General features: G+C 43.3%; 2 protein-coding genes across 4 annotated transcripts in view; both read left to right on the top strand.

Moving 5' to 3' along the window:
• MAP3K20 (mitogen-activated protein kinase kinase kinase 20) overlaps window positions 1-26,769 on the top strand; it is a 564,831-nt gene that overhangs the window by 158,201 nt on the left and 379,861 nt on the right. The gene's annotated exons all lie outside the window — the stretch shown is intronic.
• CDCA7 (cell division cycle associated 7) lies at window positions 3,118-15,981 on the top strand. Of its 3 annotated transcripts, none has more exons than XM_050969043.1 (10): window positions 3,118-3,495; window positions 7,399-7,521; window positions 7,928-8,038; window positions 9,451-9,699; window positions 10,114-10,191; window positions 11,129-11,317; window positions 11,843-11,983; window positions 12,215-12,364; window positions 13,137-13,273; window positions 13,644-15,981. In XM_050969043.1, exons 1-10 carry the CDS (start codon window positions 3,430-3,432, stop codon window positions 13,672-13,674), a joined length of 1,275 nt encoding a protein of 424 aa, XP_050825000.1. In that variant the 5' UTR covers window positions 3,118-3,429; the 3' UTR covers window positions 13,675-15,981. The 3 variants fall into 3 exon arrangements, with proteins under 3 accessions (XP_050825000.1, XP_050825002.1, XP_050825001.1); XM_050969044.1 differs by lacking the exon at window positions 3,118-3,495 and adding an exon at window positions 3,594-3,732; XM_050969045.1 differs by lacking the exon at window positions 7,928-8,038.

Here is a 26,769-nt window from a genome sequence, read left to right as displayed (position 1 = left end):
GGCTATATAAATCTAAGTACTCTGTAAAGCATTTTCCATCCTGATTTTACAGAGATAATTTTTACCTTCTCTTTCTTTAATTAAAAGCTTTCTTTTTAAGACCCTGATTGATTTTTTCCTTGTTTTAAGATCCAAGGGATTGGGTCTGAACTCAGCAGGGATTGGTGGGGGGAGAGGAGGGGGGATGGTTAATTCCTTCTTGTTTTAAGATTCAAGGAGTTTGGATCTGTGTGAAGCCTCTCAAGGCAACCCAGGGAAGGGAAAGTCTAGAGGGGGGAAAGGAGGAGGGGATGGTTAATTTCTCCTTGTTTTAAGATCCAAGGGGTTTGGATCTGTGTTCCCCAGGGAAGGTTCTGGGGGGACAGAAAGTGTGCCAGACACTAAATTCTGGCTGGTGTCAGTGTACCAGATCTAAGCTAGTAATTAAACTTAGAAGTGCTCATGCAGGTCCCCACTTTTTGTACTCTAAAGTTCAAAGTGGGGAAAAAAACCTTGACAGGTCCCCATTGCGGTGCTCGCGGGCGCCATGACGTCTAAGTGTATTGGCCGGCAGAATAGATATGAGCAACACATCTCGAAGAACAACAGTTACAGAAGGGTAAGTAACCGTTTTTTGTTTGTAACTGTGAAATGTTCGTGACTCTGAACAAAACATTATGGTTGTTCTTTCAAAAGTTTACAACTGAATATTGACTTTATACAGCTTTGAAACTTTACTATGCATAAGAGAAATGCTGCGTAATCATCTTAATTTAAATGAAACAAGCACAGAATCTGTTTCTTAACCTTGTCAAATCTTCTTAAAACTTATCCTATTTTTTTAGTAGTTTACATTTAACACAGTACTGTATTGTATTTGCTTTTTTATTTTTGGCTCTGCCACTGCCTGATTGGGTACTTTCAGTTCCAAATGAAGTGTGTGGTTGACTGGTCAGTTCTTAACTCTTGTGTTCGTAACTCTGAGGTTCTACTATAGTATGTATATTTTAAGTTTTAGATCTTGTTTTGATATCATGCACTGGATCTCAAGAAGGGGAGTCTCATGATAAAAGTTTCATGGGCCTCTGCTTCTCCTCTCCTCTGATATTCCAAATCTCTGCACAAAAAATGTTTGAAAATGTGACTTTGAAAACAGTTCCACTTTTTTTTTGTTTTACAACTTTTAAAAAAATCTCAGAAACACTCTAACCAAATAGCTTCAAAATTTCCGCACAATCTCTATCTAATCCCCTGATCTGGCATACTATTTTTTAAGCCAATCTGACTTCTTAAATTAATTTTAAAGAGAGATAAAACTCACATGGAAACAGAAGATTAGCGGCAATCTTACCCATAGAACCAGCTAGTCATCATTCCTTAACAAGATTTGGTATGAAGCTAGTAAAATTGCCTTATGCATATTAGTCATTTTTCTAATGGCAACTGATGATCTTCAGGATTCTGGATGTTAGTAAACTCAAGTGTGGTCTGGTCTCTGGAGCACTGTTCATAGTTCATCTGCTTTTGTGTGCAGTCTGTGAAGCCAGTGGTGCAGGTAAGTATGTAATTAAGGGCTTATTTAAAATGGAGATTCCTTTACTTGACAGACTGCAGCATTCTCAAAAGGAATCATGACCAAAAAGTATAAAAACTGCTTTAGCAGTTTTGTATTCTATTGTGTTATGGCCTATTTAAGGTGTTTGGCTTACAGCTCATTCTTGGTTCAATTACACAGTATCAGGTTTGTGCGTGTGCCATACACATGCAGCAGGGCCCGATTTTGCACTGCTGATGTAAATGGGAATTTCCAGCCTCGAGTAAATATCTAGGAATTTATCGTGGAAATACCAGCTATAACTACAGTTTCTCTGTTGCACACTGGTTTAGGAGAGGATTGTATTAGGTTGGTGATTGTAAATGAAATATTACAGAAAACTGAAGATATATGACTTTTCCCCTTAGGAATATCTGAATCTTAAGCTATCAGGTATAGAGCTTCTTAAAGTTCCCACTCCCCTCATTACAACTGTCAAACCATGGTAAGTTACAGTAATTTTGCTCTCTTTAGGTGTTATAACTATTTGATTTAATTTGATATTACATGTTACATAAAACTAATAGCAAAGGATCCACTTTCTCTCCAAACTTATGTTTTGATTTTATTCTATTTAAAATCCCTATGCACAAATAAAATGCCCTATTTCAATTCCTTCCTGCAAAGAGATACAGATTGCAATTTGCAGTTGAACAGATTTGTGACCGTATTCTCAGGCTATGCTGCAAGCGTCTCATTGTACTGTTGGTTGAGCTTCAGATAATGCATTATTCACTGACATTAAAGAAATTGTTTTTGAAAAAGTATTTCTTGACCCTTCTTCACTGCATTTTCTCAAAGTGCATATTTTTCATTGAAGCTTGTGTGATCCACAGAAAGTGCAAGGTATCTGCTGGAAAAAGACTCCAGATACTGTATAGCACCAACTCTGGGCACAAAGTACAAATCCAGCAGGACCCAGAGAACACTGCGAAGCAACCTTTTTTCTCTACATCAAATTTTATGGAGGATTTTCGATTTCCAGAAAGTGTTAGTTAAAATAATTACAATCCTTCCAAAATGTGTTGTGGTTCATGCAAAATATTGAAAATTATTCTGCTTAGTTATTCCTCGCCATCGTTTTATGAGTAAAAATTTATTCGTGAGAAAAATTCTTTTAAGTTCACTTCAATCGTCTCCTGGTGATTTTTGTGCTGAAGATGCGTGCAGTAAAGTCTTAACTACTCGCGATGTATGGGGCATAAACTTTCAGGTTCCCTGTGTGCTAAAGAGCCATGGACTGAAGTGGTTTTTCATCATCTCTCTACTAGCCATGCACGAATTGGCCGTAGAAGGAAATGTGCATATACTGTTGGTTTCGTACCATAACACACTCGTTTGTGGCTGATCAAACGCTCTGCAAGGCAGCAGGATCAGTCCTGCCCCCTGTGCATTGGCCTGACCCCCTCCCAGCACTGGGGAGTAACTACCCAGACCCCACGTGCACGAGGGACGAGCCTGCAGAGGGCTCTGCCCTCCCCCTCCCCCTATGCAAATACTACCGCTTTGCTACAAGGAACATTTCGCGCCACAGATTAGGCCCTTACAGTACCACAAACTCCACTGCAGGAAAAAAATACTAGAAGATGCCTTTGCCCTCCTCTTTGCGTTTCCCAGAGCCCTGTGCTGCTCTCTGCACAGGGGGCAGGCTGTCTAGTGCACAGGGGAGCAGTAAGGGGTCCCCTCCTAGAGGGGTGCTGCCTGTACCTTCCAGGACTCAGGCTCCAATGCAGAAAAGGTGCCCCCCAGTCCCCGCCCCCTGACAGTCCCGAGCTGGTTTGGCGCGAGATTGCAGCGTCCTCCTGACCTTCCCAGTGCAGCGCGTGCTGCCCGGATCGCACCCGGGCTATCCGACTATGACTAGCCGTTACAAGAACCGCTTGCGCCCTGCAGCTGGTAGCATGGATCCCTTCGGCATGCGAGTGAGTGGCGGATGGGGGCCCAGGGCTGAACGCGCGCTGGAGGAAGGAGTTTGTGTGCAATGAATTGTAGGCTGTGGAGGACTGGTGTGTGTGTGTGTGTGCAATGATTTGCAGGATCTGAAGCACTGGGGTGTATGTGTGTGCAATGAATTGCAGGATCTGGAGGACGGTGTGTGTGTGTGTGTGCAGTGAACTGTAGGCACTGAAGGAAAGAGAATGAGCGGGGCAGAGGGTGCGGTGAGTTGCATGCTCCGGAGGAAGGGGGCAGAGGGTGCAGTGAATTGCACGCTCCGGAGGAAGGGGGCTGAGCGGGGCAAGAGGGTGCGGTGAGTTGCACGCTCCAGAGGAAGGGTGCTGAGCGCTCCGGAGGAAGGGGGCAGAGGGTGCAGTGAATTGCACGCTCCGGAGGAAGGGGGCTGAGCGGGGCAAGAGGGTGCGGTGAGTTGCACGCTCCAGAGGAAGGGTGCTGAGCGCTCCGGAGGAAGGGGGCAGAGGGTGCAGTGAATTGCACGGTCCGGAGGAAGGACTGAGCGGGGCAGAGGGTGCGGTGAGTTGCACGCTCCAGAGGAAGGGTGCTGAGCGCTCCGGAGGAAGGGGGCAGAGGGTGCAGTGAATTGCACGCTCCGGAGGAAGGACTGAGCGGGGCAGAGGGTGCGGTGAGTTGCACGCGCCGGAGGAAGGGTGCTGAGCGCTCCGGAGGAAGGGGGCAGAGGGTGCAGTGAATTGCACGGTCCGGAGGAAGGACTGAGCGGGGCAGAGGGTGCGGTGAGTTGCACGCTCCAGAGGAAGGGTGCTGAGCGCTCCGGAGGAAGGGGGCAGAGGGTGCAGTGAATTGCACGGTCCGGAGGAAGGACTGAGCGGGGCAGAGGGTGCGGTGAGTTGCACGCGCCGGAGGAAGGGGGCTGAATGAGGTGTGGGGGGATGCAGTTAGTTGCACACGTTGGCGGATGGGGGCTGAGCGGGACGGGCTGGCTGCAGGCTCTCCAGGAGGGAGGCTGAGGGGCGGGAGGTGCAGTGAGTTGCAGACTCTGGAGGAAGGGGGCTGAGCAGGGCGGGGTGCAGGAAGCTGTAGGGGAAAGCGGGGTGGGCTGCGGGCGCCGGCTGGATGTGGCGGCCGGCGACTGAGCTTTCGCTGGGGTGGCGGCCCAGCAATTCCCGCCCCCCTCCCCACCACAAATACACGTGGCGCCGTGGAAACGCCGCAACACCCTGTTTTGTGGGGGTGGAGGATGCCGCTCACCGGCCCAGCTGTCCCTGCAGGTGGGGGCCGTGGCGGCGGCGCTCCGACAGCGAAGCCTCCGGGGCAGTTTGCGCCATGGGTCCGCCTGGACCCTTCCAAACTCGCGTTGATGGCGGAGAGCCCCGTGGCCCGGCCGCACGAGGGACCCTCTGGGAAAGGTGGAGGTGGCAGGCAGCCCTGGCGCGTGTCCCGGCTGGCACGCTGAGCCTGTGGCCCGCATGTCTGCCCCTGCACCCCGCCCTGTGCTGCCTCTAGGCTCGGCGGCGCCCGCTCCAGCTCGCCTCCCGCCGGGCTCTGCTCTCCGCTTCTGCCCCAGCCGCTCAGCCGGCCCGTAGCGATCTCTGCCCTTCAGGAGTTGCTGCCTGGGGGTCCCTGAGATTTGCGAAATCCAAACAAGGTCTTTAGACTCTCTCCCCATCAAAACAAGGGTGCAATGATGCAAAGCCGCGGCCTTCCCAGAGTCTGGGGTGGGGGAGAGCTTTCCAGGCTAAAGTCCTGGGGATTGCTCAGTGGCGGAGAGCCCAGTGTCCCCAGTTCCCCACTGTGTTGGGAAGAAATACCTCCAGGTTAAAAACTGTTCTTTATAAAGTCTCTCCATGTCTACTGGATTTGTTTTGCACTGGTGGGGCTTCCCTGGTCTTGCTCTGCATCCTGGTGCAGCCTGTGCCACTTGTGGTTTGCAACAGTGTAATTAACCACATTGCTGTCAAACAAGCCCTCACTACTCTAGGGTGGTTAAAACGGAAAGGATTTACAGTGAAGATGGTCAGGTTCACTTCCCTTTCCCATAGCACTGCAGCCACTACCACGTTGGGGTGACCTGGTTGACACTCAGTAGGGTTCCATCTTGTGGTGTAAACAGGACCTAACTGATTTGTCTGCAAAGTGTGCTTCAGGCACCATTTGGGGAGACAGTTGAAACTCAGGTCCCTTCAAACAGAATAGTGTGTTGATTGTTGTGGACTTTTCAGGCTGTCCTATGCTTATCTCGTGCAGTGTCTGCTCTGCACCGCAGAGAGTGTAATGTTTTTGTTGGAATGCTGCTGGTCTTTTAAAAAAAAAAAATCTTGCCCTTGGGGTTTTGTAAAAGGTTCACATCTGACTCAATCCTGAACTGATACCTACTTTGCTTTTTCTCTGTAAACCTACCTTTACAGAAAGACAATAGGGTCTCTAAAGGGAGGGAGGTGTTGGTGGGAATGCAAAGTGTCTAACTGGGGTGGAAGCATACCATGTTGGAGGATGATTAATAGAGTAAAAACAACCAGAAGTACTTGTGGCATCTTAGAGGCTAACACATTTATTCGTCTCTAAGATGCCACAAGTATTCCTCATTGTTTTTGCTGATACATACTAACACTGCTACCACTGTGAAACGTGATTAATAGAGTGTTAAAGGAAGAAGTTTTAAGCTGGTTTACACCTAAAATTTGGGTTGACTACCTATGTCCCTCAGGGATGAGAGAGATATTGTCAAAGTGACCTAAACCCCAGTGTAGATACTGCTAGATTGACAGAAGAATTATTCCACTGACCACTTTTTGGTGGGGGGATTAATTACAAAGTGATGGAAAACCCCCTTCCATTGCTGTACCTCATGTTTACACTACACTGCTGTAGCTGTTGTGCCATAGCTGTGCTGCTGTAGCGTGGACATAGCCTTACCTTCTCCATTGATAGGATTAAAAAAGTAGAAGCTATGATCCAGATGGAAGCAAATAGCTGTGTCTAATTGTAAGGAAAGAGAGAGATTGATCTACATGTTGGTGCAAATTTCAAACTCACAACTGGGGGGGTGGTAATAGTTTCTACAGTTCTGTTAGAAATTAGATTACTGTCTTATGGCTTAGGCAAGAGTATGCAATATCTAGCATGTGCAGACAGCACATATCTTTAAACCTCTGTGTTGCTACATTTTAAAGAGATTTCTTAAATATTTTGGGCTCAATGAGATTGGCCTATGAATTTCTAGTAGCCATAAGAGTTCTTTCAGCTTGGCATGAGCCACATCAATCACTGTTCACGGTGCAGTAACTGTTGTGTGGTGTAGTGTGGGTACTGATATGGGTCTCCATTTACAACTCAATCTTGAACCATATTTACTGAGGATATGTGAGGTTCCTAGGAAAAGGATTAATTTAAAGGCCACCAAAAGATAAGACATTACAACCCAGTGATGGTACCTAATGAAATAATAAGCCATTGTACCTAAAGAAGCAGTTCTGGTGTTCCTTTTCTGGGGTTTTTTATGCTTTAAAGAAATTTAGTTGATTAGTATTTGATTTCAGAAATTAAACTACAAGCTAAAATGATGATTTCTAAGATTCAACATACAGTAACACTTGAAGGACTTTGGGAAGAAGGGATGTGACTTATTTTAATGTGATTTTTCACAAAAGCTATTTTGTCAGAAGAAGAAGAAACATTTATAATATCCAAGGATAAATCACTTACGTGAGTGACCAGAAATGCATTAGAACAGAAACTACTTGGTTTTGAGAGCTCTGCTCTTCTCTTTTCAGTGATAATGTTGTACTGAATGGATACAAGTGTACTGCACATCTGAAAATACAACCACATTAGGCTTTATAAACACACTTTTAAAAGCTAGTGTACTGTAGTAAATTTCACATTTTAATAGTATTGTCATCCTCCCCTTGCAGCAAGCAGACCTTTCAGGAAAGAAGAACTTCATAGCATTCCGAAATATGAAATTGATCCCCATGGAAACGTCATCATCTGATGACAGTTGTGACAGTTTTGGTTCTGATAATTTTGCAAACACCGTAAGTACAGTACACGAATAAACAGAACTGAATGTGCTGTGTTCAAAATGTCCCAAATGCTTCATGTGTGATTTAAAACTGCTTGCTTTGCCTACATTTCTGTACAGTAGCTATGAATCTACAGTATGCACTATAACTTCATTTCACTTTTTGCTTGTGCTTCTAGGTAGTAATTGTTAGAGGCAGGTTAGCTATTTATTCTATTCTTTGAAATGTCGCTTAAACTAACATGCCTGATGATTTGCCATAACAGCTCTGCAACCATTTGTAAATCCCTGAACCATTTGGTTTTCTTTATTACAATAGCTATTCTCTTGTAGTGGACTTGTAAATGTGATTTGCTGTCTGCATGGTTCATGAAAAATTGAGTCTTTTTTAAAAAAAAGTGTTTTTATTCTTTTTACAGAAACGAAAGTTTAGGTCAGATATCACAGAAGAACTGGCTAAAATTTTTTGTGAGGACTCGGACGATGATTCGTTCTGTGGTTTTTCAGAAAGTGAGATTCAAAATGTATTGGTGAGATACGCAAATTAACTCACTAGTTTTAAAGTTGAAGTAATTACTAATTACTGAAATGTTACTAATTACTGAAATGTTACAGCCTCTAGGACACTTGCCAGATAACTTCACTTAATTTTAAAATCGCTAGTACAGATTGAAACATTGTTTATTGGATGTACTCTCTTCATGAGCATCTTGTATTTTCTTTTAAAACTGTTTGGACAAGATGGCCATGATTTGCAGGAATCTGTGAGCTAGCATGACATGCTACAGGTCTTCATGGCACTTGTACAGCATAACAGGAAACAGTACAGGAAATTCTACACGTCGTAGGCAATGCAGAAATAGTAATAGATAGTAGAATTTCCCCCCTTCTACCTTTAATCAACTGCAAAACATTATAGCAGGCTTATTGCTTAAAAATAGCCCAAAGTAAATATTGAGCGTTGTAGAGAGCAATATATTCATAGTGCATGTAACATGGGTTATTGGAGTATAATGTCGGGATGTCCAGAGAAAAGAGTAGGTGCTCTTCTTGTGGAAAGAGTGGAAACACATCTAAGTTAAATAATAAATAGTAGAAAGAGAACTAACAGTGACAAAACAGGCACAGATATTCAAGAAAAGGGCAGGGACAGGTAATAACAGCATGAAAATTAGTGAGCAAGAACCACATATCAAGCTTAATACAAAATTATAGAAAATGAGATTGTGATTTTGAGCCTTGACAAGTAGAAAAAGAAGTACTAATGGTCCACAGCAGGGTGTCTGTTAGACAGGTAGTCCTAGATGGAAGCAACTTTAATTTGGTTAAAGTAAGATAAGAGGTGTCACCAAGTGGATAATTAAGCAAACAAAAAATAATATAACTGTCTTCATTGGCTTCACTAGTAAATTCTCATTACAATTGTGAACAGCATCAGAATACTAAGCTGATAAAATGCTTGATTTGGGACCGTAATTGTCTCGATGGCTATTTGAGTTGGGGCTGTATTTGTCTCACTGGCTAGTCCTGTGAGTAAGTTACAATTTGCTAGTGATCTTGTTTCTGTAGCCATTGAATTCTTTGTAGTTTACAAACTTAGGCCTGACCCTGCACTGAGAACCATGGTTAGGAATTTGTACACCCATGTGGACTAACTTGCAGGATTGAGACCTTAAAGCGTACCAACTCAAAGGACATTTTTCTCAGAAATATTTTTACTAACTAGACTTACAAGTGAAACTAATATCTATCTTTCTGTGTATTTGAGCACTCTGTAAAACCACAAAACTTGTCGGGGTTTCATGAGTAGTAGTGCCCAAAACTTTAAAAAAAAATACCAACCTGGATTTCAGGTTGGTGTGCTTCTTTTAAATAAACTTGTCAAACTAAACCATACAGCAATGCAGTGTCATTCATAAACAACAATATTGTTTTTTGATAGAAATTGGAGCCAGACTCTAAGGAAGATGATTTATGTGCTAAGGAGAAGTTGCAATACAGGAGATGTGAGACACGCTCGATTCCTCTGAAAGTGGCTATGAAGTTTCCAACTCGAAGGTCTAAAAGGGGGAAGAGCGAAATAGCATCACCCCCTGAAATACAACCATCTGCTCTGGATTCTGACTCTGAAGAAAAGGGCCCCAAATTCTTAGAGAAAAGAGCTTTAAATATAAAGGAAAACAAAGCAATGGTACGTATGCAGGAAAGTTCTTCAATTAATTTTTCTCCTTGACTTCTAATCTCGATGCAGTTCTCTTCTCTTATACAAGTTAACATTAATGGGAGTGATGTGAATGCATTAACAGAAATGTAGAGCCCTGATACTGCACATTCATTGGCACATGAAAAGCCACATACTGAAATAGGTTCTTCAGCAGATATCTCTGTATTCTAAAGCCTTATTCCATGTTTAGGCTGGCAGCCTATTAAGCCTAAGCATCATTTTCAACTCACTTTCAGGCACCAGGATATAAAAATAAGACATAAAAGTAAAATTCAAAGAATATGACTGTAATTGTACTTCTTTGCAGTTGCCCTAATCTAATAGCCTGTAATAGCAGATAAACTCTTTTTAAAGACGGTATGTTTTTCTTTTTTTCCCTAGCTTGCAAAACTAATGGCTGAATTAAAAAATGTCCCTGGTATTTTCACTGGCGGAAGATCATTGTCAACTACCAGCCCAGTAAGTAGAAATTTCTGTTTGTCTTATACTTCAATCATCTGAGTGTATCTACTTTTGATTTAAAAAAACAAAAACCCTTTCAAATATAAAGCATAATAGACCAAGTAAATCAAAGTCCAGTTGTTCAGAATTTTATTACTTGTTAAAACAATCCTAGTTGTGCAATTCCCTTTTGATTTGCCGTTCTATAAAAACTAACAACGTATTGAGTGATAGGCACCTGGAAGTGTCCATATCAAAGGCAAATTAAAGCCATAAAACAAAACAAAACCCCTTTCTAAATACGTATTTACACAAATAATGGAGAAAGGTGGGGGGAAGGGCTTAAGGTTCAAAGATCAGGTCTGAATGTCAGTTTGAAAGTGCTTGAATCCAGATTCTGATTTTGGGCCCGTCGATATGTTTTAGGGCTGCAATATCAATCTGCTTAAGGAGGCAGCATGTCCCAGTGATTGGGTCACAAGATGGGGAGTCGGGAGTACCTGGATTCAACTCCTGGTGTTACCAATGACTTGCTTGTATGACCTTGGGCATGTACTTTTCCCTTGCTGTGCCTCATTTCCCCATCTGTAAAATGAGGATAAAAATAATATGCCCTTCTAAATAAAACATGTTGAAAAGTGCTATTGAAGTGCTATTTATTTGATTGATTATGAAGGTACTTGGAATCCTACTGAAAATATATGCTTTTCCATAAAACATACATACATGTTTAAGCTCACTGAGACTCTCCTATGTTTACACAAGTGAATTGCTGCCTTCTACCTTTATATAGGCACTGACTGTTGCTTGGAGCTTTGTATGTTTCTACAGTTTGTTGACTGGCAAAGATGAATTTACCAGCAATGTAATATTTTCCATACTACAAACAATCTTTATTTTGTTTTTGTTTGCCTTTAGGGGCAAAGGGCTTTGTTTAACTAATTTTTTCTTCCAGCGACCAAAACGGGCTCCAAGAAGCTCGTTTCCCCAAAATGCTTTAAGGAGGAACCCAGACCGAATTTCTCGGCCTCACACAAGATCCAGGTCCCTGATTGATGGGCCACCTACTCCTTCACAAGAGGAGGAAGAAGATGACAGGTACAGCTTAGTGAGGAGAAGAAAGCTATCTGATGAATACTCAGAGGTATGTTTAATGTGTTGGCCTTTTCCCCAATTAATGTTCTACTGTGAATTTTAAAAATATAAATCAGTATTGGTTATTCAAATAAGTTCAGCTTAAGCCTGGTTGTTGGTCTCTTTGGCAGAGTTAGCTCTGCATGAGCTTCTGTCTGGTATTCCAATCCACACTGGGGCTAATGGGAGGTATGGGAAAAAATGGAATGTGTTGCACAGTTACCTTTTTGTTTTATTTTGATTATCAGGATGGAGGAATGGTCACTTTCTCCACTGTAGTAGGAGCTAAAAAAGATCAAATAGCATTTGATTTTTGTTCTGTTACATTTCTAGCACTAAAGCTGGAGACCTGGGTTGAGTTTTTCAAAGCATCCCATTAACTCAATACTTGTCTGCTAACTCTAGTAGAAGATACACATCTAAATCTCTTAAACTGCTTTGAAATTCTCTGCCCTTGTTTGTGTGGGGTTTCTGCTGGCAGTAATGTTATGACCACAGAATAAAACGTAGATTTTGAATCTTCCATACCCTCCAGCGAGAGATTCGAACTCCCAGGAGAAGTCGCCCTGGTGCTATGGCTCTTCCTCACATAGTGCGTCCAGTGGAAGAAATAACAGAGGAAGAGTTGGATAATATTTGTGAAACTGCCCGAGATAAAGTATATAACCAGGTGATGGTAAGTGTATTGCAAATCAGAGAAATGCAGATTGTGTATGTTAGGCTAGCTTTCTCTTTGTTTACACCCTCTTTTGGGTTGTCCTTAAGAATATCAAGTCTTGGAAGAAGTACTAATGCAAAGACCCAAACCATGTTGCGAGGAATGGGTTGATTGTTAAATGTGCTGTCTTGTTAACTAAACTACCTCTCTTGGCTTTCTTGTCCCCTGAACACCTGTTTGTTGTTGTAGGGATCCACTTGTCATCAGTGTCGCCAAAAAACTATAGACACAAAAACAAACTGTCGTAACCCAGACTGTGTAGGTGTGCGAGGTCAGTTCTGTGGACCTTGTCTTCGCAATCGATATGGGGAAGACGTCAGGACTGCATTGCTGGATCCAGTAAGATAATTTAATGTGGGCACAGGGTTTATCATGGTTAACATAGCGGGAGTCATGTTCATGGAATGATGAATCATAGTTAATGCTGAAGATAGGATGTTGGTGGGTGAGCTATGTTTTCATGCCTTTTAATACTGTCTTTTAATGCTGTATTGAGAGTTGGGAGAGTCAGGGTCCAGTTTCTTTGCTTCAGAGAACATTTATACACAGTGGCACAGTTCCAACAGATTGCGAAAGACTTGTCCCTGAGCAGGGGTTTTGCAAATGCCTGTGCCATTAAAGTTCCCCTTGCCACTCCTACCTCATGGTACCACGCAGTTCCTGTAGCTACTATGGTAATAACTATCAATTATGGAAGCAGTGCAGCCACTAAAGCATATTCTTGAACTTCATGCTATTGAATTCTCAAAACAAAGAGGTTTCACTTTTGTCTGGCTTTAGTGCCCGTGTTGTAGGGAAAAGAATGCTGCCTCTCATCCTACAGAAAGCTACAATGCAGGAGTTCAGCCAGCTGCCTTGGACAGAGAGAATTGTCACTATGTTGGATCTGGAAGGGAGAGGGGGGAAAATTGGGGTGCTCCTTCTGGCTCCATTGAAAGTACAGAAGATGCCTAGCACATTGGAAAACTTACTCTTTACTCAAACACTAGCATTTGTTGGCATCTGTTGACAGCATTTGTGCTAGCATGGAATTGTTTTGAGCCAGTGCCAGAGAGGGAAAGGGGTGGGGTGAGGAATCAGTTTCTTTAAAAGATGTCTTATTTTTCCTTAGAACTGGCGCTGCCCACCTTGTCGTGGAATCTGCAACTGTAGCTTCTGCAGACAGCGGGATGGTCGGTGTGCTACTGGTGTGCTGGTTTATTTGGCCAAGTATCATGGCTATAACAATGTTCATGCTTACTTAAACAGGTAATTGCTATCTTTTTGCATGGTTCAGTTTTGTGGGTTAGGCGAGGGTCTGAAAGTCAAGAACGGAGAAGTCCTGGCTTCGCAACTGAATTGCTTGGAAGTCGTAGGTAAATCTCTTTATCCTCAGACCTGTCATCTGTGAAATTGATATGATCTCAGAAGGATCTCATGGGAATTAGTTGTTACTACTTACTAATGTGTAAAGTGGGATACAGTGTAAACACTAAGTACTTATTCTGGCAGTGAAGTTTAGTTATTACTTATTCCCACAGCTTCCAAACTGTATCTAAACTAAATGGAAATCAAATTCTTTAATGGATCAATCTGCATTTCTTGAAACTAAAACTAGTTTCCTCTTTGTATTTTGCAGTCTGAAACGTGAACTCGAAATGGAAGATTGAGGTTGTGATGAGTTGTCAGGAGCACCTTTCTGTAGTCATGTGCTCTTTCATCCATGTCAGAATTCATGTGCCATTAATTGTTCAACAGCTGAGAGTTTTAATCTCAGGATGATCAGCATTTTCTTTTTTTCAGGTAAAAAGGGACTATCCTGGAAAATCTTTGTCAATAGGTTTTCCACAAATCATGTTGAGTCCTTTAAATATTGTTGGATAGGCTTTCTTTCCCCTTCCTGTTCTTACGCAGTCTGGCTGGCGTCCACTTTTTTCCTCCCCTTCCTCCCTGAAATGGGAGGTGAGACTTGACTTGGCTTTAAACTGTTAGTGTCTTGTTCACACAGGTGCCCTGACTGCAGTTTTTATCTACAGTTAACAGTTACTGAAATTGTTAAATGCATTTAAAATATTAATAGCTGTGTTTCTCATGGACCCAAGAGGAAATGTAGAAGTTACTCCTTGGCCTGGTGAAGCTGGTTAACTTCTGTCTCATTAAAATTTTAAGATTATTTCAGGAAGAGTAACAGTAGCAAATAGAAGCTGAAACCTTTTACACACGGTGATAGATCTGCTTTAAAATTAACAATGCCAAAATCATCACTAGTCCCTCAAGTTTAAAGAGGAAAAACTTACTTGAGATTGTTTTAAAACTTCTTTACAATGCGTAGATTTCCAGCATTTGGTTTTATAGAGGGCTTAGAAGTGCAAAACAGTGGGGCCAAAAATGCTGCATACATGAGGAATTAATATAAATGTTTAAGGTTTCCAGAGTGTGACAAAATGGGAAAAATACAACTGAAAGACTACTTTTGAGTAGTCAAAAATCTTGATGGGCTCTTATGATACCTTCCTTTGTGATGTGAGCCTGGAACACAGCTGAACACTTATAGGGCAGCTGCGTTTTTCCCCACTGAACTAGTACTGCTGCTGCTCCACTGCTAATAGAAATGACGCCGATGATAATGTGGGTTGCCAGCAGTGATGGAAAATGACTGCACCTTGTTTATATAGGTGTTTCCACTATTGCTGCCAATAGCGATGCTGCATCAGTGCAAAGTGAATAGTGAGACATTACTGGTAAGTAAGTGCAAGACCTCAATTTGGTGTACAGGCAGGTCAGTTTGAGAAGCTTATTTAATCAGTCACAAATGAGGTTGCAAGATCAAATGTAATAAATCATGTACTGCTTTTAGAACTTTATGGACAAATGGTCTCTAGCCATTTGGAGCTGGAGCCTGAATTTGCATTTATTTTGTAGGAGCCAGTGGTTTCAAAGCCCATAGTTAGGCGGGACCCCGTCTTGTACAAAACACATCTAGCTATGTAGTGCTGCTCAGATTTGGATAACAAAGTCTTTTAAAAAGAAATTAAATATCCTGACTGATGGGGTATTAAATGAGACTTACAACCCTTTTCCCTAACGGCTAAAGAGTAATAGTCTAGTAGTGCAGATGTAATGGTTGAATATATTTTGGTAGCATTCACACATGCTGTTGCCTGCTTCTGAAAACAGTCTAGCTGTATTCCCACTTAAAGTGGCCTCAGCCTAGCTGTAGAAAGTTATTTTGCGTGACATAATTAATGAACTATAAGTACAGCTAAAAGCAAGGACTTAATGTTGAAAAGATCTAGTGTGCTGCATGATGAGACCACTGTATACTCAAAGCAATGGAAAGAGCACTACATCAGCTGAACCTGTACAGTTAATGAAGATTTATAATATTCCATTCTGTCCCAAGCTGGATTTGTTGAGCCATAGCACTAGATACGGTCTTGGATCTTTCCGCTAGTTGGATATTTTATGCAACAACTTCTTTCTCTAGCGGTTTTTGCCCCTTCCCACAATTCAGCATCTCATACTGCAGCCAGGAACTATAGTAAGCTAGAGTGAGAGTCTTCAAAGGCAGTTAGGCATCCAACAACTCCCACTGTCATTGTGTATCTCTGAAAATCTCCGTCCTCCAACTATTTTCTTTTAATTATGTCAAAGTTTGAACTTATGTATAGTCTATGATGGATAACGCCTCTCATCCTAAATAGAGTGAATATTTCCTTCTTGGTCAAAAATCTAAGGTTGATCTCTTGTATTTCATGAAGAGGGAACTTTGGAAATATATGTGTTGTGATAATTCACATGACCTTCTAATTGCTGTACCTGCCTTTGGGTTGCTAAGCTGTGTAAGTATTTCTGAAAGGTTAGTCTTTAATTCCCACCTTAAACATGTCATGTGAATAAATGCTGTAACTGGGTCATCTGATCTATGAAGTGCTTCTGTACAAAATTTTATTTTGATAATAAAAGCTTTGACAAGAGTTTCTGTCTCTCTTTTGTTAACATTCAGTCTTACTTAGGTTGTCTTGTGCGTGCTTGCTTCTTTGTTGTTGTTTTTGCTGGTTGGGTTAATGTTTATGCTAAAGTTTACTGCAGAATTAAAGAAAAATATCAATTAAATACATGGCCCAGGTACTCATTCTCAAAACAGAACTGCTTCCACTTTCTATAAGATACCATCTGTAGCTATTGGTGTGAGAGGCATTTGATTAGAGAAGTCTTCCTAATTATACATGCAGTGACATTGCCCCCGAAGATGCAGTTTCCCTCGTGGTTTGTATATAAAGCTGCAAGGTGTATAAACTCTGTCCTTAAGCCAATACAAGGCTTGGCTTTGTGTACTGTAGTAGAAGGTGACATTGTTTTAGTTTGTATGCAAAAGATTAGTATTGCTACTTGTGTATCAATTGCTAGACAATTTAATTTTAAGTAATAGTGCATTTGTACAGTTATGCATCCAGCAAACAGGAATATACGAGTGCTGTACAGAGCTGAGGCACTGCTCATTAGTATAGTGTTTCCTCTCCCCACCATGAGTGAAACTGGGCCCAGTATAGAAAGAAGGGGAATGGGAATAACTGCAATTGCGGTGAGACACCATGTGGGTGAGGGAACATCTTTGATTGGACCTACTTCTGTTGGCGCGAAAGACAAGTTTACACATGCTCTTCTTCAGGTCTGCTTGCTACTGCACGCTAAAAGTTCCATGCTGCGCTTTAACCTCGCGTAGGTCAAAGCATGCTATTGAACTTACTCTGTGCAGTACCAGGGTCCACACAGCCAATGAGAGAAAAGCCCAGCACAGTGCTGTCGATTTACCCCTCAGCTTGCTGTACGCTAATACTCTGGGTGGATGTGCCCTGTTGCTCACTTTAAAAGTGACATCTTTCCACACTCACTGCAGGCTGCAGAACATATTAAAAAGTTTTAATTAAGTCTGTGCCAAGCTAACTCAGTTTCTTCACACACCCAGTGTTCTGTGGGCCTCTCCTTAGTTTTTAAATGAAATGCCTACATGTAAATGGAGCCTCTTAGTTTTGTTGTATAAACTGGGCATTCATACATGTTTCTTAGCATCTCTCTGTCACTGGAGATGGTGCTCACAAAAATAACAGGACTCTCTGGTTCTGATGCTTTCAGAATGAGTTCCAGCTATATGTTCCCCTTGAATGTCCTAGGGAGTGCCTGTAAATATTTTTATTTATGGCTGTATGGATTCTTAATCACTTCAAAGTTAAAGTTGCATTTGTTTTTGACAGTGATGCTGAAGTGAACATACAAACACAAACTGAGTATCTTGTGTTTTATTTAGTTACTAAGGTCCAGCTCCACAAAAGTAGGAGCCATCGTGGTACTCAAAATGACTTCTCAGCTGTCCCTGAGCCTGTCCCCAGCAGCAGGCATGTATAAAGTCACCTAAGCACTGACCATATCCCACAGCTAATGAGGTGCTCATAGCCCTTGCAAAAGCCAAAGCCCCACAGGCCCTGAAGCAGGATTCTCAAACTCAGAGTTCCCTTTGCCTGTCTTGTCAGGCGTGAGCTGTGTCACCCAGACTAATGATTAGGGCACTCCCGGGGTATATGTGGAAGACCCAAAGTCAAATCCTGCTCTGACCAGATGCTGGGGCTTGAACCCGGGTCTTCAAGTAAGTGCCACAACTAAGGTATTGTGGGGTAGGTCCCTCTCTCCTCCTGAAGCTTTTCCACTTAGCACTCTTTATACATTCCATGGGTGGTATACCTGAGCCCAATAGGCCTAGTCTATACTGGTGTGTGTGTGTGTGGGAGGGGGGTGTAAGATACGCAACTTCAGCTACGGGAATAGCGTAGCTGAAGTCGACATATCTTATTTCGACTTACCTCTCATCCTCACGGCGCGGGATCGACGGCCGTGGCTCCCCTGTCGACTCCGCTTCTGCCGCTTGCTCTGGTGGAATTCCAGAGTCGATGGGAGCACGTTCGGGGATCGATATATCACTACCCGCCAATCTGGCAGGTAGTCTGGACATACTCTGAAGCTTTAAAAACCTCCACACCCCAATCTGGGTCTTCGCTGGTTATGTGATATGTATGTCTCTCGTGATCCTTGTACCTCATAACTCAAGCTGGACCCTAGACGTACAGTACCTTCCCTCTTAACTTGTATATATTTAATTTTAAACATTAACTTTAATAAAATTTTCATAACTATTCATTAGGTATTGCAAAACTCAGCCTTGCAACTTTTCTAGCACTAGCCCAAAAGTAATGTGATGTATTTGATGTTACAGCGGGCACTTAAAACATCTCAGTCTAGCTCTAGCGAGAGGATCTATCTGTTCTAGTGCTAGTCCCCAGTTAAACACAGAGCTTCTCTGTAAACCCGAATGAATTTTTAAATGATTTGGTTGCAATCTTGCTGGAATCTCCCTCCATAAAGCTTATTAACCACCTTTACAATGGGAGAAATTACAGTTCCTAGTTCTCTAACCTATTTTTGCCTTTGGTTTGTGAGCCACATGTGGCTCTTATGCAGCACCTACCCCCATACCCTCCCCTTCACCTACCAGATGTTGGCAGGGTGGGGGGGAGTTAAGATAGCTCAGGACCTCGGCCTTGCAGCAGGGCCGTGGGATAGGTGCTTCTGCCCAGAGGGAAGGAGCGGGTCTCAGGGCTTCAGCTTCTTAGGGTGCACCTGTCAGGGCTCGGAGCTGAAGCCTCTAGTGCTGGCAGGGTGCCCCAGCTCTCAAGATTGTGGTAGGTGGCTTGGAGGGTGAGTATGCTTGGCCACCGCTGGGTTATTGGGTGAATACCAGTGCTGACAATGAATCACCAAGAAAAGAAATACTCTCAAAGTCACGTTTTCTTTCTTGTACATTTAAAGAGAAATGGTCACGCTTGTTTTTTCCTTTGGATTTAGGAAAGTGTTTTTCACATCTGCCATCTTAATGCACATTCCTGCTTTTTCCTGCAGGGAAGCCTTAATTTGGTAAAGGATTTTTGTTTTTTAACCTATTTTCTGGGAAATGAAGGTGATTAGTTATAATACTGAAATTGTAACAAGTGTACAGTTGTGAGAGTCCAAAACTCTTGCTACAATTATAACTTAGTTTGGTTAAGCAATCAAGCTCTAGTGTGTGTGTGTGTGTGTGTGTGTGTGTACACAAAACTGCTCCTGCAAACTCAGGGTCTTGCTGATGACTAGGCCTGTAAAAAATTCTAGGCACAGTCTATACACCCGCTCTGCCACAGACTTCCTGCATGATCTTGGGCAAGTCTCTGAGGGCATGTTTATGCTATAATGGCACTGCTATGGGGCTGCAGCTTTGCTGCTGTAGTATAGATGCTTCCTCCGTCGACAGAAGGGTTTGTCTGTTGATGTAGTTAATCCATCTGTTTGAGAGGCAGTAGCTAGGCCAACTGAAGAATCCTTCCAGCAACCTACCTGCAGCTATGCTGGGGGCGAGGTTGCCCTAACTATGATGTTAAGGGGGGACAGTTTTTCACAGCTTTGCAAGCCCTAGGTGGGGAAAATGAGCACGTCCCTATCTCGTAAGGGTGTTGTATGGACAACTAAATTAAATTTAGTGAGATGCTCAGATACTACAGTAGTGGCAGCTATGTCCAGGGATGCCAACCTGATTTGCAGGTACAGTCATGTATTCAGAGATGTTAAAGGCCAGAATAGATCGTTAGATCATGTAGGCAGACCTCCATTATAATAATAAGAAGTCTGAGAATTTCAACCAGTTTCACGCTGTAATGACCCCAATAACATATGTTTGGCTAAAGCATATCTTCCATAAGCTCTTCTCCTGTTTATGCATAGGTGCTGGGATGAGGGGTGCTGATGCACGTTCTGGCTTGATGTCATTTCTATCTTACGTAATTCTGGTTCAATAGCTGTCAGCACCCTTCCCCTGCCCCTGCCCAAATTGTTCCAATATCCCTGCTTTACAGTTTGAATGCAAACCTGTATTTGCAGAGTTGAGGCCCTCTTAAAAGTCAGCCTCTCTCCGCTTAATGATATTTTTGTCACGGCTGAAAGTCCCTCCACCCTCAACCTGGAAATAATGCCCTTAATATTTTGTCCACCTTTCAAGTACAGGCCATGTACCTAATGCCCCGTCTCTAGCAAGCCGAGTAAACTCATCTTTGTATTTCTTAGTGACCTCCATTGTTCAATGTGTTTTATCTAAAGATTATTCATTTTTATGGGATATGGCAGACTCTGCATTACAAACAAGATTTTTTAATTGAATCACTCTGTCTAGGTATCCTACTTGTCTTACTGGTCTCCTAGATGTCTACAACATGCAAGTTTGTGTCACACTTTAATATTAATAGTCTATGTTTGCACCATAACTGTGAGGAAAAATCTTGACTAGGAAAAGGGGTTGAATTTTGGGTAGCTAAGCCTCACCTAAGTTCAACCTTTTCCCCAGTGCAAATAAAGGGTAACACTTTTAGGGAGATGAGTGTAGCCTAAGATCCTGCCTGTAATTGGGCCTCTTAGGTATCTATCTTCAGAAAAGTAGCACCAAATGAGCTGAAATATATAGCTAGCCAAATTCAGAGGTGTTCTCTAAGGGAGTCTTACTTACACTGTGGTAAGTTAGGCTGTGGGGCAATTCAGACTTAGAAATCAGTAACTCCACTGCAATCAAAGGAGCATAAGTTAAATCAGAATCTGGCCCACAGGAATCAAATCTAATTTAATGTAACATTGGCAGTAAGGGGACTTGTAGAAGCAGGAGCGGCGCCAGGGTTTTTGGCGCCGTAGGCGGGGGTCCTTCCACGCTCCCAGTCGTTGGTGGCAATTCTGCGGCGGGGGGGTCCTTCCGCTGCTCCCGGTCTTCGGGGCACTTTGGCAACGGGTCCCGGAGCGAGTGAAGGATCCGCCGCAGAATTGCCACCGAAGACCCGGAGCACGGAAGGACCCCCCGCCGCCGAGGGTGGCAAAATGCCACCCCCCCAAATCCTAGCACCCTAGGCAACCACCTAGGTCGCCTAAATGGAAGTGCCGCCCCTCTGTAGAAGGTATCAAGAGGCATCATTTTAAACTCCCTCGCATTTACTTAGACTCAACTTTGAAATGGTCCCAATGGGTGGATGAAAGAGACACTATCAACTTGAAATAGACAATTTAAAAAAAAAACAAAAAACTTTTAGGTACATATGCTGCGCCTTGTCACCCTGCTAATTTATTGTGGATTTATTGTAATATTTTTCTTATTTTAATTTTTTTTTGCTGTATGAAATACTGATGCAAGTAACACAGACTTCATGAGGCAACACTAAAATTGTATTAGACAGTGCTTTGTTGAATGAAAACAGGAAAATATTCTTTAATTTGTCTGTCAGTTATAGACGAAAACTGACCTTTTATAGTTTAAATCCTTAAACTGAAGTGCTTTGACATATATACCAAAGTGTCCTTTCTGTGGGCGTTGGCTTGTAAAGGGATTGTTGAAATGGGCTCAGATGGTGGCAGAAAGTAGAGTAGAGAAGATTACTTTATAGCCTTGACATGTGTTGTCGTGTATTCCATATTTCCGTACTTCTAAATCTGTAAGCAAGGCAGAAAATTTCAATTAAATTGATTACATCTAAAAACTAACTAAACAGCTTATGTTATTGTTAGCCCACAAGTGTTGGTCTTCTGCCATCATTGTTGGGTCCCACATTGTTTAGTTTCACTGATGTACAAGCTAAAATAAAATAAAAATAGACTAAACCAAACTGCTTTGTTAGAGGCTAGAACAGAGTGAGTGCAAACACAGTGGAGCACTCTTCTTTGACACCAAAATACACAGCTACGGTCCCTTTATCTTTATTAATGAGCAGTATTTTACTTTTTGCAACAGATACGCCAATTTCTGTTTCAACCATCTGTTCCGTGACAATTGACACTTTAGAGGTCTAGCTGTTACTGAATAGCCATTGATATGAATACAGTAAATTCTTTACAAAATAAAAATCAATAGTCACTGACATACTGTGTATTGAGGAAAATAATTGTTTATGGCACTCAGCTTAAGTTGTTCTGGTAATCACGTTGAAAAATACAATATTTATTCATTAGATCAAATTTAATGAGGCCTCCTGGCAGTAATTATAAAAATTACTGTAGCAGTAAATTACTAATGAGCTGTGATGTGCTTCCTACCTGTGAGGCAGGACTGGGGGTTGAAAAAGCCTGATATCCAGACAACGCTAAGGAAGGAGAGATCCTGAGACCAGGAGTAGAGCTCGTAGCAGTGCAGCAGACTATCGCTGTACCTTAGTGGCAGTATAAAGAGGGGAGAAGGCTCACAAACAAGTGTATTCAAAGAGTGACTTTAAACAGGCAGTAAATCTCTATGTTCATTTCTGAACAAAGATGCATTTGCCACAACATTATTTGGCATAACATTATTAATGGCAGGAGGAGCATAATTCATGTACGTAATGGACAGTCTAAATGATCCAATAGGTCTTGATGTTATACTGACCTTTTTTCTCCCAGAATGAGCATTTCCCCTGCATGCTATTCGAACATGAGCAGGGTCAGGAGTGCAGTTCCATTGCTAATCAATAGTGGAGGTGGCTTCTGGCCCCAGGAGTTGATTATTTTAGTTTTCTGGGCAGATTAGTTTCTCAGCTGTGCACAGCCCCATGGACAAAATCAGCTGTTGAGCAGTTGCCCACGTGCTCAACAGCTGAGGTGAGGTGATCCACACCTGTATATCTCGAGCCAGGAATGACTTCTTGCTTTTTGGTGATTATGATAATTGGACAAATATTTTTGTGAACTGACTCATTATGGATTAAAGGTGGGGGGTAGCAGATGACTCACAGCACAACGTTACTGCATCTAGAGAGGTGGATGTTGTTGCTGGACCCATGAACTGTACAGATGTGCTTGCTCACAAAGCTGTCTGTAGATGAAGCAGTGACGCATGGTCACAGCTCTGGCCCATATCCTGGAGTAGAACTGCTGCTTCAGTCTTTTTATTCTGTTCCTCAACTCCAGTTGTTTGGGCTGAGTGTTCTTCCCAGCATTTCAATTTTAATTCTTATAGAAAACCTAAATAAGTCATACATATACTGACAAAGGAGCATATGGTGTATAAGATCATACTAGAAGAGGTAACCCTTTAAATGCTTTTTGGCTTCACTTTAAAATAGTAAATATAAAACAAAAATGAGGTATTTGGAACATTTTGGAAGAGCATATGAATTTGAATAGCTGTTCAGTGTATCGGCAGAAGGATTGGTCGGTGGCTAAAGAAATAGAACTGGGAAACTAGGTCTGTCCTCACTGCCAAAAAGGGTATTTTTTAAAACATGTATTAGAGACCAACAGCATAGCTTCCCACCTGGGAGTGACCTCATCTACCTACATCACAGTGAAAATGTCACAGTCTTGTCTCCACTACAGTGTTACAGCAAGCGTGCTAATGCACGATAGTTATCTCAGTGTAATATGAAATAGCTTTAGATACAGGAGTCCTGTGTTCTATTCCTACTCAGTCACATACTTTCTTTGTGATCTTGGGTAAATCACTCTCTCTCTCTCTCTGCCTCCCTTTCCTTACCAAAGCATGGAAACAAGGCTTTTCCTTTTCCCTTCCCTGCTTCCCTTAGCTGCATCTACAAGCGCAAAAACAAAAAGGCCTCCCCAGACAGCCACGAAACCCTATTTTGAACATCATAATTTTAAGGAGAAAACCTTGTAGCTAATGAAGAAATGGAGAAAAAATATGATTAAAATTCTTTTACAAATCCCACGAAAAGCTATGCCCTAAAGCAGGGGTTGGCAACCTTTCAGAAGTGGTGTGCCGAGTCTTCATTTATTCACTCTAGTTTAAGGTTTCTCGTGCCAGTAATACATTTTAACATTTTCAGAAGGTCTCTTTCTATAAGTCCATAATATATAACTAAACTATTGTTGTATGTAAAATAAATAAGGCTTTTAAAATGTTTAAGAAGGTTCATTTAAAATTAAATTAAAATGCAGAGCCCCCCAGACTGGTAGCCAGGACCTGGGCAGTGTGAGTGCCACTGAAAATCAGCTCGCGTGCCGACTTCGGCACCCCTGCCATAGGTTGCCTACCTCTTCCCTAAAGACAGACCTGGACTGTGCCATCTGCACAGTTTTGGAAGCAAAGGAGTCTGAATTGTGTGTTCTCTGGGGTGGCCCGAAGCTCAGGGTCAGAGCAAAGATCTGAGCTGCTTCTTGGTGCTAGGGAGATGGGGAGCACCCCATTGTGAAGGCTCTATCATGGGGTGGGAGTTCTAGGGAAAAAATTTAAAAGCCAGAATTTTTCAATCTTCTTTCTAGGCTACTGTGAGGTAAACCAATATTTGCTGAAGCATTTTGAGATGTGCAGATGGAAGGCAGGGCTGGTGCAAGGATGTTTTGCGCCCTAGGCGAAACTTCCACTTTGCGCCCTCCCCCCCCATGCCACCACCCTGAGGCGCCCCCCCCCACGGCAGCTCCCCACTCCCCACCCTCCACCCTGAGGCATCTCCCTCACCCCAGCTCACCCCTGCTCCGTGCACGAGCACAAGCACCCCGAGCACGCCATGGCCGCTTCACTTCTCCTGCCTCCCAGGCTTGCGGCGCCTAAGCTGATTGGTGCCGCAAGCCTGGGAGGTGGGAGGAGTGAAGCGGCCACGGTGTGCTCAAGGAGGAGGCGGGGCAGGGGTGAGCTGGGGCAGGGAGTTCCCCCACGTGCCACCTCTCAACCCCTTACTTGCTGCAGGCTGCCCTCCCCGTGCTCCCCTCCCCCAGCTCCCTCCTCCTAAATGCCGGTGGCGACCAGGATGGTAGAAGATCGGGCCACCGCGGTCACTGCCGAAGAAAATGGTGCCCCCCAAATCCTAGTGCCCTAGGCGACGGCCTAGGTTGCCTAAATGGTTGCACCAGCCCTGATGGAAGGCACTTCAGAAATACAACAGTGTAAATTCAAATGCACATACAGTAAAAGCCCTCAGGTAAATACAAGAGTGTAAACTAGGTGAGATGTTCCATGTTTTTAAAAACAATTAAGTCTTGGGACTTTACAGCTGCTCAGAGAGTCACAGACTTTCAATTCAGGCAGCCTGTCTATTGTCTTACAATACAAAGAAGATGGTTGTTTAACTTAGTGAGTTCTTACACTACCTCAAATTGCTGTGCTGGAACGGAGCACATAGCCTCAATGGTCTACTTCTGCAGCTTATGATGTTACTTAAGGGGACCTGAGTACCATAGTACTGAAGCATACAAGTTAAACTGTACTGCTGATGCTTTCAAGAGACTGTCACAAGTCTCAACAATCCAATAAGTAGTAAGACTGTTGCTGTATTAGTATTATAATTCAATTACATTAAACTAATACTGTGTCGGTGCCCCCATAAGGCTTTATGGAAATATGCTTATGAATGTATATATGACATAATTAGAATATGTTTTATGCTACATATGCCATGTAACATATCTCCATAAAGGTCATGATCTACTGAATCTAGTCATCCTATTTGTATGCATGTGTCATTTTTGTATTAAAAGTTATGAATATTAGCTCTGTACTGGCTTGATTTTCAAGTAGCCTTTGTAAAGCATTTGGTCAGTTTCTTGAGAAAGGAATGTGCAAATTAAGCGCCCAATCAAGAAGCACTTAAGGGACAATGGATCTTGGGAGGCTACAGTCAGGGACGGTGCAACCATTTAGGCAAACTAGGTGGCCGCCTAGGGCGCCTAGTGATTGGGGCACCTAAAAGTCCCCTCAGGCAAGGAGATGGAGTGGAGATGAGCTGAGTGGGGAGGCGCGCGGGGAGGGCTGCCAGCAGTAACGAGGGGGGGGAGGCGCACAGGGGAACAGCTCCCCGCCCAAGCTTACCTGCACTCTGCCTCCTCCACTGAGCACACAGCCCAGCTCTAAGTCTCCTCCAATCGGCACCGCACGCCTGGATAGGGAGGACAATTAGAGCGGCGCCAGCATGCTCAGTGGAGGAGGTGGAGCCGAGGTGAGCTGGATGGGGGAAAACCCAGACAGGGTTAGCTGCCGTGGTGGGGCGGAGTCTTCCCAGGCAGGGTTAGCTGCCGTGGCGGGGGAGGTTAGGTCTCCCCAGTCAGGGTTAGCTGCCACGGGGGGATGGGGGAGAGTCTCCCTGGGTGGTGTTAGCTGCCGTGGGGGGACAGGGGGAATCTCCCTGGGTGGAGTTAGTTGCCGTGGGGGGACGGGGTGGAGAGGGGTTAGCCATCATGGTGGGGGGGTAGCTGCTGCGGTGGGGGGGCTCCCCGGGTGGGGGGCTGAGTTAGCTGCTGTGGGGGGTGCAAGGTGGAAGTTTCGCCTAGGGCATGAAACTTCCTTGCACCGGCCCTGGCTACAATCCACATAAGAAGTCTACATGAGGGCATTCAAGGTAGCAGGCAAGCAACGGCTGCTACCTGTAAAAACTGAGTCATGCATGGACATGTGACTTGCCCATGTGACTCCAAAACTCCATCTTGGAGCTGGACTTTGCAGAGGAGAGGATCTCCACCCACAAGAGAAAGTCTATTTAAGTCTGTGGGAGACCACTCCATTTGGTCTTCAACTGGCTAAAGAGAGAGCTTCTCCACCCCCACGGATACCTGAAAGAAACTGGAACAAAGGACAGTAACTACAGGGGGTGAGAGTGATTGCTGGACACAGACTAGAAGGAGACTAGTCTGTAAAAGGAATCTTACTGGAATTTCTCTAAGGGTGAGGTTTTTAATCTGTACTCAGTTTTCTTACTGTGTTAGACTCCGATTTGCATATTTTATTTTATTTT

Source organism: Gopherus flavomarginatus, chromosome 10 (assembly GCF_025201925.1).
Source record: "Gopherus flavomarginatus isolate rGopFla2 chromosome 10, rGopFla2.mat.asm, whole genome shotgun sequence".
Taxonomy (NCBI): Eukaryota; Metazoa; Chordata; order Testudines; family Testudinidae; genus Gopherus; species Gopherus flavomarginatus.
Note: the sequence above shows the minus strand (reverse complement) of the source record. Positions and strands in the feature narration are given on the sequence as shown.

Bases quoted from the DNA above. Each gene is read 5' to 3' on its own strand.
- CDCA7 (XM_050969043.1), top strand. From the start codon at position 3,430: ATGACTAGCCGTTACAAGAACCGCTTGCGCCCTGCAGCTGGTAGCATG. The intron at 7,522-7,927 runs GTAAGTACAGTA...TTCTTTTTACAG, and splicing joins CTGATAATTTTGCAAACACC to AAACGAAAGTTTAGGTCAGA. The intron at 13,274-13,643 runs GTAATTGCTATC...TGTATTTTGCAG, and splicing joins GTTCATGCTTACTTAAACAG to TCTGAAACGTGAACTCGAAA.